Source organism: Elephantulus edwardii, unplaced genomic scaffold, assembly GCF_000299155.1.
Source record: "Elephantulus edwardii isolate Elephantulus edwardi_28Jun2011 unplaced genomic scaffold, EleEdw1.0 scaffold00014, whole genome shotgun sequence".
NCBI classification, from domain to species: domain Eukaryota; kingdom Metazoa; phylum Chordata; class Mammalia; order Macroscelidea; family Macroscelididae; genus Elephantulus; species Elephantulus edwardii.
The window spans coordinates 5,477,131-5,490,613 of NW_006399764.1; the positions used below are offsets into that span (position 1 = coordinate 5,477,131).

The 13,483-nt window shown below is 42.5% G+C and overlaps 2 protein-coding genes across 2 annotated transcripts in view; one reads left to right on the plus strand and one right to left on the minus strand.

The window, feature by feature from the left end:
- Positions 1 to 6,034, minus strand: part of IFT74 (intraflagellar transport 74 homolog (Chlamydomonas)) — a 78,959-nt gene extending 72,925 nt beyond the window's left edge. The window contains exon 1 of the mRNA XM_006881260.1: positions 5,901 to 6,034. Within this exon, the coding sequence (XP_006881322.1) occupies positions 5,901 to 6,020 (120 nt within the window). The 5' untranslated portion in view covers positions 6,021 to 6,034. The remainder of the gene's footprint in view (positions 1 to 5,900) is intronic.
- Positions 6,035 to 12,433: 6,399 nt separating this feature from the next.
- PLAA (phospholipase A2-activating protein) overlaps positions 12,434 to 13,483 on the plus strand; it is a 32,544-nt gene continuing 31,494 nt past the window's right edge. Inside the window, 1 exon segment of the mRNA XM_006903708.1 lies at positions 12,434 to 12,582. Coding sequence (XP_006903770.1) covers positions 12,434 to 12,582 — 149 coding nt within the window.

The following is a 13,483-nucleotide window of genomic DNA, read 5'->3' on the forward strand; positions in this document are numbered from 1 at the left end:
CTCCAACACCACAACAGAAAGGGATCAGTTCTAGGAATTCATCAAGTGGTGCCTCAAGATTAAGGACTAGTGACCTACTTACAAAAGAGCACAGCCACTGAAACTTTCTAGAGCACAAATCTCCTCCCACGTGATTAACTGTCTCTGAAAATCTGCCGGAGGGTCTGCTATGGGTTGGTTCACAACAACAACAACAACAACAACAACAACATGGCAACATGGTTATCCTTGGGAGAGAATGATAAATTTCTTCCTAGACACTTAAGAATTGTTAATTAGTAGGATTAGACGCTACCAAAGAGGGTTCAAAACAGGAAAAATGAGTGAAAAAGACTGCACTCAACCATTATCAAAAATTTCCTAAAAACAAAACAATTAACAACAATAAAACACATGAACCAAACTAGTGGCAGAGTAGAGTGCTCTGGTGGCCCCAGGGGTGGGGAGTTGTGCTGAAACCCCAAGATGAGTGGCTCAGACTCAGCAGGATCTGGGATAAGGGAGAAAGATGCATAGTCTCCCATGCTGTTTACCACCTCTGAAAACCCACTGGAGGGTCAGCTATGAGTCGATTCTGACTCGGCAGCGATGAGTTTTGACTTTGACTTGCAGAGAAGATCTCTACTCATGACAAACACGTCTAATCCTACTAATTAACAATTCTTAAGTGTCTCTAAAATTTATATAGAATATGAATCAGCAACAGTAATGGGTTCCAGCAATAGTGGCACAAGAATGCTGTCAAGTACAAATTAAAATTAAGGCTCTGGTGGTCTAGTGGCAAGAAGCTGCGCTGCAATCCTGAAGGCATGTGGTTCAAGGTCACCAGCTGCTCTGCGAGAGAAGGATGGGCAATCTCCTCCCACGTGATTAACTGTCTCTGAAAACCTGCCGGAGGGTCTGCTATGGGTTGGTTAACAACAACAACAACAACAACAACAACAACAACAACAACAACAACATGGTTATCCTTGGGAGAGAATGAGAAATTTCTTCCTAGGCAAACCTGAACAATTTCCTCTGTCTCTATGCATATAGAGAGTTGAGGGTAGTCTGTTATAGCAAAGTTTCAGGTCTTCCATCTGCCGCTGAGAAACAAACCTTGGAGATGGTGTGGGCAGAAAAGCAGTTCAATTATACATCATTATGTAGGAAACAGTGTATGAGCTACCGTCTGTCTTAGAGATTGTGGGGGACTGAAACAGGGGAAGGACAGACCAGCAAGATAAGAGGAATTTTTATAGTATCTTCTCTTGTCCAGTTCTTATCAGTTCACACGTTCCAGATCTGGTTTTATGAATATTACAGAGATAATGAGCACCACCACCTACATGTCATGGCTTACCAGAAAACTTAAATCCTGGCCACGATTCTTCGCAGGAACAGATGGGGAAGGGCAGCTTAAAGGAATTTATTGTGATAAAGATTACCATTCAATTAAATAAAGTCTTTTCCCCCTTAAAGTATTGTAAAACTGTAACCTTACATTGTTTTTGTTATGTATAGTTGAGTCAGAACAGACTCACAGCTGCCCCTATATAGTGGGTTTTCAAAGACAGCAGACAATGTCCATCCTGTGGAACAGCTGGTAGATTAGAACCTTGTGCTTTAGGGGTTGCAGCACAGCTTCTTTCCAGTAGGCCATCAGAGCTTCCCGACCTTACATTCATGCAGGATATAATAAATAGGAGAGTCCTTTGGCCTGAGTTATTACGTTAGTTTCCTATTACTTTATTGTTGGTTTTCAGGTATTAAAAATTATTTATCATATAACAGTACAGAAAAGTATACATCAAAACTGTACGTATTCAAACGGAGGCAGATGCATGTACATTCACATTGAAATCTATTCCCAGTCTATTTCCCAAAGAAAAAGATAATAACATGTATCTAGCATTATCTTGATTTTGTGTAAGACCAAAATCATACAAACCATGCATGTGTATTTGTAAAAGGACAGAAAATGTGTGGGAGAGACAGACTGATGCTGAAAATGGTTATATTTGTGGTAGGGTGAAAAAACCCAATACTTCTCAGATACTATGTGAAAGTTTTCAAATATTTACTATAATGAAAACTGCAAACACTAAATAGGTAAAATGCTGTATAAATAGTTAAGTGGCAATGAATTTCAGATTCCCTTATACATATTTCATTAATAAACATTAATTCCTACTCAATTAAAAGTAAAAACAGTATTCTAGCTCAGAAGCTCACAGAATAGGCCTAGAAAAATCATTTCTATATATTTTGGTGGTAATGATGACAAGATTATCTAAAACTACAAATCCCTAAAAACTTTAGGAGGTAAAACCCTCTAAGCAATTCTTTCAAAGTTGTTCTTTTTGTGAATTAAACACAGGACTCAAAATTATCTTAATTTTCTGTAAGCCTAGCTTCTAAATTTGATTACTGTTGCTACGTACTCTCAGCATGTTAGTGAACAATGAAAAAAATTTTACTGCGAATATTTAGATGTATCAACTTCTTTCTAACCTCATTCCATGCACATGTAAAAGTATTTCTGTTTTATGCTGACTTGGTATCACATTGCTTTTTTTTCACCTCTTGTTAACATGACATCAAGTGAGCTACAACTCATAGCAAATGAAGAAAACTGGCCCAGAACGTTGCCCTACCCTGTGCTACCCACATCAGTTCTGATAACATCTGACTCCATCGCTACAGTAATTCTGCCAATTGACCTCATCTATGGTCTTCCTCTCCTGTGTTGACTCTGCCAAGTATGATGTCCTTCTCTAAGGATGAGTTCTTCCTGGCAACATTCTCAAAGAGGGTCAGAACAATTTGCTTTCATCCTTTCCTGGATAGACCTGCTTGTTCTCCTAGAAGTCCTTGGTATTATATTCAATACGTTTCTCCAGCACCACAAAGCAAAGACCTCAGTTCTTCTGTTGTCCTTAGTCATTATTGTTGTTATTATTATTATTATTATTATTAGCAATTGAGAAGACCATGGCCTGGATCAGGCATGCCTTGGTCTCTAGCTCCTTGCTCTTTAGCACTCTGGAAAGGTCCTTGACAGCAGATTTCCCTAAAGCAATGTATCTTTCGTTTTCCTTATTGAGGTTGCCAAGGGTGTTGATTGTGGACCTGAGCAAAATGAAATTGTTAACAATCTCAGTCTTTTCTCCATCTATCATGATGCTGTCTATTGGTCTCATGGTAAGAATCTTTGTTTTCTTGATGTTGAGATGCAGTCTGTATTGAAGACTGCAGTCCTTGACCTTCTGCAGCAAATGCCTCAACTTATCCTCAGTTTTGGCATGTAAGGTTATGTCATCTGCATAATACTGGTTGTTGAAGAATCTTCCTCCAACTCCGATGAAACCTTCTTCTTCATAAAGTACAGCCTTCTCAACGATCTGTCCAGCATACAGACTGAACAGGAATGGAGACAAGATGCGTCTCTGATGCACTCCTTTCTTGATTTTGAACCATGCAGTAGTCCCTTGCTCTGCTGGGACAACAGCTTCCTGGTCTAGACGTAAGTTTCACATAAGCACAATCAAGTTTTCTGGGATTCCCATTCTCCTAAACATTATTACGTTTTGCTGTGATCTACAGTCAAATGTCTTTGCATAATAAAATATAAATAGAAATCTTTCTGGTACACTCTATTTTTAGCCATGACCTAGCTGACAACAGCAGTAACATCCTATTGCCATTGCCTCTTCTAAATCCAGCTTGTATTTCCGGCAGTTCTCTGTAAATGTCCTGTTCATTTTTGGATGATTTTCAGCAAGAGTTTGGGGGCCCTATTTTTTGCCAATTTCTTCAGGGCAGCTTGACCTTCCTGCTTTATTACCATTGGTTCTTGATTCTATGCTATTTCTTGAAATGGTTCTTGAAACAGAGTAAATTCTTTTTGGTAGAGTGACTCTGTGGACCCCTTCCATCTTCTTTAGATGTTTCCTGGGTCAGTCAGTATTTTTTCCATAGTCTTTACCCTTAGGTATCTCTGGGAGGGCTTCAGCAGTCAAGTAGTAATTATTTTTTATAAAGTTTTATTGTGATTTAAGTGAAAGTTCAATAAGCAAATTGGTTTTCCATTCAACCATTCATATATATTTTGTTTTATGACATTAATTTCAATCCCTATATTGTAACAGTGCTCTCCACAATTCCTCCCTGTCATCTTTCTCGTTCTATTCCTTTCTGCTTTCTCTAATATAAAATTTTATTATAATCAACAAGTAAACAGTACTTGGAAAACTACAGCAGCCTACAAATAAACTTTAGTTAAGTGTTAAGCTCAGCTCCACAATCAACACTCTTGAACACCAGCAGTCAGGAAATCAAAAGATGAATTGTATTGGGGAAATCTGCTGTCAGGGACCTCTCCAGAGTGCTGAAGAGCAACAATGTCAGTTTAGAGCCGAAGATGTGCCTGATCTAGGCCATGGTCTTTACAATTACTTGCTATGCATCAGAGATCTGGACAATGACTAAGTATGTCAGAAGAAGAATAAATGTCTTCGAGTTGTGGTGCTGGAGGAGTCTTGAACATACCACTGACTGTTAAGAAACAAAGAGGTCTGTCTTGGAGAGAGTGAAACCAAGTCTAGCCTTGGAGGCTAGGATTTTGAAGCTCTGTCTTACATACTTTGGACACATGGCCAGGAGAGATTGGTCCTTGGAGATGGACATCATGCTCCAAAGGGTGGAGGGACAGCGCAGGAGAGGAAGACTCCAATGAGCTGGACTGATACAGTGATTGAGGCAATGGGGTTTGGTGCATTGAAATTAGTGAGACTGGCTCAGGTCAGGGCATAGTTCAGACTTGCTATACACAGGGTCGCTATGGGTCACAGGGGACGCGACAGCACATAACAAGTGTTAACAGTTCAATATAAGATAAAGCTAGTGTCAAAAGTCAGTAAATAAATGAGATAAACAGACTATCCTTGAAACCTGTAAGTATTTTTGCTTTTTTATTGTTCCAGATGAATTTTAGTACAGATCTGTAATTAATGATAGTCACCAGAAGAAATCTCATTTAATATTTATACAAATTAGTACTTGGCTCATTTATTTTAAGATTCTAAACACTAAACACAACACAAATGTTACATATCTTTTTATAAATCTGTCATTTTTCTTTTCATTTTTAAAGTCTTTTTCAAGTTGTATAAATTCAAACACATACATTTTCTCCTTAGTATTTAGGTTTTGTCATTTTAGAAAAGTGGAGCCTATTAAAGATTATACAAAAACCCTTACGTTCTTTTGTAGTACATTTATGCTTTCACTTTCAAAATACAAATCTCTAAAATATCAAGAATTGATTCTGATAAAAGTTTTGAAGAAGTAATCTTTATTTTTTCCCCCTTTTCTGCAAATCGTTTACTAGTTATTTGAATGAATTACTTAATAGTCCATGCTTTTCCAACTAATCTGAAAAGCCATGTAATTATACACTAAATATTTACATCTATTTAGTTCTGGTTTCTTTAGTTTTACTCTTGCCCAATACACTACAGTATTTACATTACTGTAGTATTAAAATGAGTGCTACTATCAGAAAAGACAAGTATCTTCCTTTAAATAGCAGCGTTTAGACATTTTCCAATATTCGTATTTCTAGATATATATATAAATATATATAAAAGTTCATGGAATACAGTTACAACAAAGAACTTTTTTGCCTAGAAGAATTTCCAATTCCTACCAGGATTTAAAGACAAGCATTACATTGGTCTATCTTAAACTTGAAAGTAGGAATGGCATCCACTTCCTAAATAACATGCCTCCGGAAACCCTATGAACTTTGATAAAAGTTGATAGTTACAGAGGGGCTTCAAGCCTTTTGTTCATAGGGTAGCTATGAGTCGTGCTTGACTCGAAAGCAATCAATAAAAACAACATCATAAACTTACTCCAGTTGCCACTCGAATATTTCCTGATGGGGGTCGTATTCCAGAAGGAGGTCTTCCTGTCAATCCAATTCCACTCCTTGAAACAGGGCGAGGTACCAAAGGCTTGTGATTACTGGCCATTTTTGTTTGCTTCAACCACTATTTGGAAACAGAGAATAGTTCAAAGTTATTTTGACGTTTCTTATCTTAATATAGTATGTAACTGACTGGGCTGCTAATCAAAAGGTCTTTGGTTCCAATCTCCCAGCTGTGTGGTTCCACAAGAGAAAGATGGGCATTTTCCTCGGTCTTTGAAACCTAAAGGAGAATCACTATCAGTTGGGCTCAACTCAATGTTAGTGAGCTTGCACTCTGTGCCAACAACGATGCTCACCCAAAGGTTGCACTGCTCTGCTGGGCAAAAAATGGGCTATCTCATCCCTTGAGATTCATAGTGTCAGAAACCCAATAGTAAGTCAGTTATGAGTTAGTTCCTATCCAAAGCCAACGAGAGAGGCATCATGTCTCTTCTCCTTCAAACATTTAACCCACGAGTCCTTTTCGTGCAAGCCTGACTTGATGATGCTCAAATTTTACATCAGTATTTCACTTTGAACCATGAGCTCATTCATCACAACATGCCTTATTCATATTTTTATTATCTAAACAAAATGCACTTCCATAATAGCTTGCCTCCAGAAACCCTATGAACTTGGAGAGAGGATGAAAGGCACCCAAGTGTCAAGGACCCTTCTTCATAGGGTCGCTATGAGTCGCCTGCGACTCGAAGGCACTTAACAACAATAACATCAACAGAGAGAGAAAGAGAGAGAGAGAGATCAGCTGGCCCAGCGAAGAGAAAACAATGTGACCAAGACAAAGGTGGGTGACTTTTAGTTCGCGGCCCTCCGGCCAGTCTTTCATTGTGTTTTGTTCAGACATTCCTCTAGGTTGTATAGCCCTGGTGTACAAGTTGCCGTCCCACGGTCACTTGTGGCTGCTGTGAGGCTGAACACTGTGACATGGATGTGTCAAATGTGTTAATGGTTGGCTACCCAATGCGGACAGAGAGTGGGGTGGAGCTCCCCGATTGAACAAGCGTGGAAGGAGGAGTGGCATCCACTTCCATAATAGCTTGCCTCTGGAAACCCTATAAACTTGGAGAGAGGATGAAAGGCACCCAAGCTTCAAGGACTCTCCTTCATAGGGTCGCTATGAGTCGCCTGCGACTCCATGGCACTTAACAACAACAACAAACAAAATGCGAATTCCCCTAGTTCCCAATCTCTCTTGTACTTTCTCATATCGTCTCCTCTCATAACATGTCCAGTCTCCTCTCTCAGTCTTTTCTCTGTGCTTTCAGCTCCATGGCTAATTCCCTGTGTTCTTAATCTTGTCTGACATACAGGCATGTGCTTCATTTCATTGTGCTTTCAGAGAGGCTACATTTTTACAAATTAAGGATGTGAAGCAACTCTGGCACTGAACAAGTCTATCTGCTTTACTTTTCCAAAAGCATTATTATATGGAACAATTTCAAACCAAACTTGCAATAGTCCCATCTCAATTAAATCTGATTTATTTTCCTGGTGCTTTGATTGACAAGAAAAAGAATTCTTTCAAATGGAGAAATTTTTTTTAAAATGACTTAAAGTTTCTCAAAGAAAAAAACCTGAAATAAACTTATTCAGTGGAATGAGCTTTCCTAATTTTATGAAAATAAATAAAAACAACTGATCTCCTATTCAGAATCAGCAGAGATGATCCTCCAGCCTGTAGTTTCGAGGCTGTAAACTGCACAGGAGGTCACTGCCCATCTTTCTTCCGCAAGTGACTTGGGGATTTGAACCATCAGGAAGGTGCCATTGTGGGTGAGCAGTGAAACTCTCTAAGCTCCAGGTCACATGAATTCCCCCGCACAATATACAGAAATGTTGTATAAAAACTCTTCATGTTTTAACAAGCTTCCAGCTGACTTTCTTTACCACTGTTTTACTGTATTGAAAAAGGCTTTGACATAAGCCAGTCCTCAGTGTTGTTGTTGATTGCATTTGAGTCGAGCACAACTCATAGTGACCCTATGAACAAAAGGCCTGAAACCCCTCTACAACTACCGACATTTATCAAAGTTCATTGAGTTTCCAGACGCCTGTTGTTTAGGAAGTTGATGCCAGTCCTAAGTAGAGGGAAAATACTGTGCACTGAAGCAGATAAGACCAAAACCAGAAAGAAACCACCAAGCTCATGTTTTGGAACAGATTCCAACCCATGGGGACCCTCAACCGGTTTTCCATGACGGTAAATCTATAGTGGAGGTGAAGGTCCACCCATCTAGCTGCGTCAGAAAGGCTGCCTGGATTGGATTGTTGTTGTTGATTGCCGTCGAGGTCGACTCATAAGAGACTCTATGAACAAATGAGCAAATGCCTTTCCTTAGCTATAGTTGTTTCTCCAAGTTCATATACCTTCCAGAGGCATGTGGTTTAGGAAGTGGATGCCACTCCTGCTTCCAACCCTGTTTTACAACTGGGAGCTCCACCAAACACTGTCCACAGTGGGAAACCATAGATTCTGCTAATCTTGGTGGGTAAGCCTCCCATGTTTGAATCGCATCCTTTGTCCGGCTATGTTGGGCACCTCCCAGGCCTGGTGAAGAACCCAAAGGTCACTGCATAACTGCTAAAGGCTTAGAGTTGTGAGTTTGTTTTGTCTGGAGCGCTCAGCATCTCCCAGGTAAATCACCAGCGCAGGAGGCAGGGGGCGGGGCTGGAACCTGGGAGTTCTCACCTCCAGGGGCGCGGAAGGAGGGTGATGGCACCGCTAATCTCTTTCCGAGGCCGTCGCCACCACGAAGCCCACCAGCAGGCCCACCAGTAAGCATGCGCTTGCCCACTCGCGACTCCCGGCTGGCCACGCGCTGTCTCCTCCAGCCCTCCCGACGAACCGAGCGCTCCCTCGTATCCCGGCAACGGAGGCGGGACGGAGGCGGGGAGGGGCTCCTTCGGATGAGCCAATCGGAGAGCTCCAGCTCTGAGTCGCGGCTGGAGGAACGAAAGGGATCAGCTGTCGCGAGATTTGCGATGATGACTTTTGTTGGTTCTGTTGAAGTTGGTGAAATGCACGTTTCCCAAGAAAACGAAGTGGTGGTGGTAGGTAGGTACCATCGAATCGGAGTCGACTCTTAGACGTTTTAATGTAAAACTTTGCTTTTCTTAATAATCAGAGGACCCTGAATATTCCAAGATTCTTGCAGCCAGATTCTTAACAAGTGTCATTATAGGTAATGTCACGTCACTTCCCATCTGCTTACCCACTCCTTACCCCAATGAGGATGAAATCGTGTCCTATACCGCACCATGCTCACCATCTGTCATGCTAGAGCCCATATTTATAATCACTGTCAATCAGTCTCTCGGAGGGTTGAATCCTTCCCTTAGACATTTCAGTTTTCCAAGCATGAAACTTCACCGTGCTTACTTCTAAGGATCACCCAGGTAGCGCATCATTAAGACAATTGATTGCTTATTTGGCAATCTATATTTGATACTTTTCGGCAACATTAAAAGACAGCAATTCTTCTTCAGTCTTCCTTATTTACTGTCTAATTTTTAGATGCACACCAAAGAATTTTAAAATGCCATGGCTTGGATCAAGCGCACCTGACCTTTTAAACTCATATCCTTGTTTTTTAGTACCTTGGAGAGATCCTTGACAACAGGTTTTCCCAATGGAATGTCTTTTGATCTTTTCAATACTGCTACCATGAGTGATGCTAGTGGATCCAAATAACATTAACCCACTGATAGTTTATTATAATGTTCCCTATTGGTCTAGTGGTGGGATGTAATCTCAACTGAAGGGTGTAGACTTCAGTCTTCTGCATTAAGTGCTTAAAGTCTTCTTTCTGAAAGCAAAGTTTTGTTACTTGCATAATGCAAGGGTTTTTTTTAATTTTATTATTTGTGCGTGTGCGTGTACCGTCAAATCAGATCTGACTGGTACAGGAGGGGATTGTCCCTCCTTTCCCGGCAGAGCATCTGGTGGATTAGAACCGTGATCCTCTGGGATTGCAGTGCAGCTTCTTGCCACTAGGCCACCAGAGCTCCCCAACATAATACAAGTTGTTGATGAGTCTTCCGTCGGTCCTGATGTGACATTCTTCTTTATATAGTGCACCTTCTCTAATGATTTGCTCAGTATACAGATTAAATAGGTATAGAGAAAGGATACAACCCTGACACACACTTTTCCTGATTTTAAACCACACAACGATCCCTTGTTCTGTTCAACCACCTGTTTCCTGGTCTATGTACAGGTTTCTCATGAGCATAATTAAGTATTCTGGGATTCCCATTCTTCAAACTAAAAAACACAAACCCTCAAACTTACTGTCCTCAAATCAGAACTGACTCAGCTGATCCTTCAGAGGGTTTGCAAAGTCTGTAAATCACCTAGGAGGAGAATGCCTAGTTTTCTCCTATGGTGTATCATTGCTGGTGGATTTGAACCACCAAAGAGGCGTGGCCTTTGGGTTATCAGGGAAACTCCCTATGGAGTAGGGCCACTTGAACTCTATATTCTTAAATAAATCAGGATCACTGTGAGGTTGAGTACAGGATCATTCATCATAATCGAAAACACTGTTAAGAGGTAGGTAGTTATACACCACTTTCTTTCCTGTCTGGATGTGTTTGCGCTATTTCTTCCTGTAATCCTTCCCTCCCCACTCCCACCCCCGCCTATAATCCTTATCTCTGTGCATCTTTTCGGGTCGAATGTTTCTTTTTCTAGAGATCATCTCTAACCCTCCGGACTGCATACATCCCTCTCCAGAAAAGTTCTTCCTCCCTCTGCTTCACCCACCTCCAATTATGTCCTCACAGTGTCTGTACTTTCCCTACATATCCCATTTATAATTTTTAGCTGCATATTTGTTTCTGTTTCTTAGTCTATTTGCCTTTCCTCAAGACCGCGTATTCACTGGGAGCAGAACTATACTTTATAACCTCAGTAATTGCCACAGTGACTGTCTTACAGTAAACACTCATAAATGAATACACCAGGATAGGAGATAAATCATAACAAAACCACCTTACAGAGATCATCCATGCTTTTGGAATTGGAAAGACGTTCAGGGTATCTCAAGCTATGCACTGTACTCTTTTAACAAGGGCATTAAAAGGCGCATTGCCATGGGAAAGTCTGCTGTTAGGGACCTCTCCAAAGTGCTGAAGAGCAGTGGTGTCTCTCTGGAGACTAAGGTGCGTCTGATACAGGCCATGGTCTTCGCAATCACCTGTTATGCATCAGAGAGTTGGACAATGACCAAGGAGGACAGAAGGAAAATTGATGCCTTTGAGCTGTGGTGCTGGAGAAGAGTATTGAGAATACCATGGACTGCTAGGAAAACAAATAGATTTGTCCTGGAAAGGGTTAAACCGGGTGGCTCCTTGGAGGCAAGGATTCTGAGGCTCCGTCTAACTTACTTTGGACATGTAGTGAGGAGAGACCGGTCCTTAGAGAGGGACATCATGCTTGGGAGGGTGGAGGGACAGCGCAGGAGAGGAAGGCCCTCTATGAGGTGGATTGATTCAGTGACTGGGGTAATCAGGATGGGAGTGGCAGAGACAGTGCGATTGGCACAGGACAGAGCAGAGTTTAGGGCTGTTGTACATAGGGTCGCTATGAGTCGCAGGTGACTCGACGGCACACAACAACAACAACATCAAATTTTCCGCCTAAGTTTGATGATGAAAGTAAAGAGATAGGGACAACTTGAAAAAGATTGCAAATGATTAAAGAAAGGCTTCGAATTTGGGTGCAACATTTCGTTTTAATTGAAAAAAACATTTCGCTTACTTAAGCTTCAAGAGGAGAGAATACAACAACGAATGAATAAACATCTAATTTGTGAACTTTCCTTAAAATCACAATTAAAATAAAAAAATTATCAAAAAGAAAAAAAAAAAAAGGCTAGGGAGAGAAGGTTTAGGAAGAAGGGAGTGAGAATACCAGACCAAAGTACAACAGGGAAATCTCTTTAACCCTGCACGAACACCGGGGATCAAGATTTAAAATATCCGGACTCGGCGACCCGGAAGTTCATCGGGCGGCGAAATGCACTGTGGGATTTGTAGTCCGCTCCCCACAGTAGGGGTTACAAGGCAAAGGGGAGTCCCGGTTCTCCGGCAGCCGATCCAGGCGCCGGTCCCGGCCGCTCCGCCGGCGGTTCAGCGTGCGGGCGACAAGCGGGCGCCAGGCCGCGCGGGACTGCGAAATCGGGGCGCACCCGCTTTGCGTCATGGCGGGCTGCGGACGATGATGAAATCCGGTGTGCATGTCAGGGTTGCTGTGTCACTCGGCCCGCTCGGCGCGCCCCTCCGCTGTCGCCCTTCCGCACCGGTTCCGGGCTCTTCCGGTCTCCAGACCCCGCTCACCGGCCTGTCCCTCCAGCACCGCGGCAGCCGGCGAACGCCTCGCGTGCCCTGCGGACCGACCTCGCGCGGTGCCAGGATCCCGCGGCGGAGGGACGGACGGACAGACGGACGCGGGCCATGGCGAGCGGCGCCGCCAGGTACCGGCTGAGCTGCTCGCTCGCCGGCCATGAGCTGGACGTGCGGGGCCTGGTGAGCTGCCTCTACCCGCCGGGTGCCTTTGTGTCAGTGTCCCGAGATCGCACCACCCGCCTCTGGGCCCCGGACAGGTGAGCACTGCCCTTTGTCTCTTCCCGGGCTGCGTTGCAAGTTTGCGGGCGCGTGGGAAGAGGGTGGCCCTTTTCTGTGTCGCTGCGTGGCCCGAGCTCCCTGGGGCCCGGGTTCTGCCTGTGTTCGAAGCACTAGCTCTCAGGGCGCGCTGCCAAGTGTACCTGCAAAGAACGTGGGCTTGGCGGAGCAGGACCCTAGTTCTTGTTCTGACCCGACCACTAAGGAATCAGTGACCTTGGACAAGCCACGTACCCTTTTTTTGGCTTCAGTTTTATTTGTAAAATTTCAGGACGACGCGATCTCCCAAGTTCCTTTTAGATGCAAAAATTTATTGATTCCAGGTCCAACCTCTTAAATTGAGATGTGCACCCGCTTGGCGTGTAATTGCAGTCATCTTTTTTCCTCCTTGGATTTTCTTGTTGTACCAGAGATTTAACTTTTTAGAACCTTAGAGCCCGAAAATTACATTTCAGAAGGTTACATTGGATGCTCTTGTCCTTGTGCGAGTTTTCCAGCCTGTAAAGAGATTAGGAGGAGGAGGAGATAAAGGGTGTCATACATTTGTGGGAATGTGCTTGTCCCCTGCTTTTAGAATGATACCCGAGAGTGTTTTGAGTCGAAAGTGTCAAGAACTAGTCTAGCTAGATACTATTTAAGAGTTTAGTTCTGATTTGATTGATTATAGACAGTTAAGACCCAGAAGACCAATTTTATGTAAGAAAAGTAAAAGCAAAATTGGAGAGAAATACTTTAAGTAAGCCACCATTACTCCGTGTATTTTCTCACAGTTTGGGTGCCATCTGTGTGTTCATAACTAATTACGAATAAATAGTTTTTACCTTCCATTAGTCCACTGCAACTAAGCGACCTTGTAAACGCTGGGCAGACACACACACACAC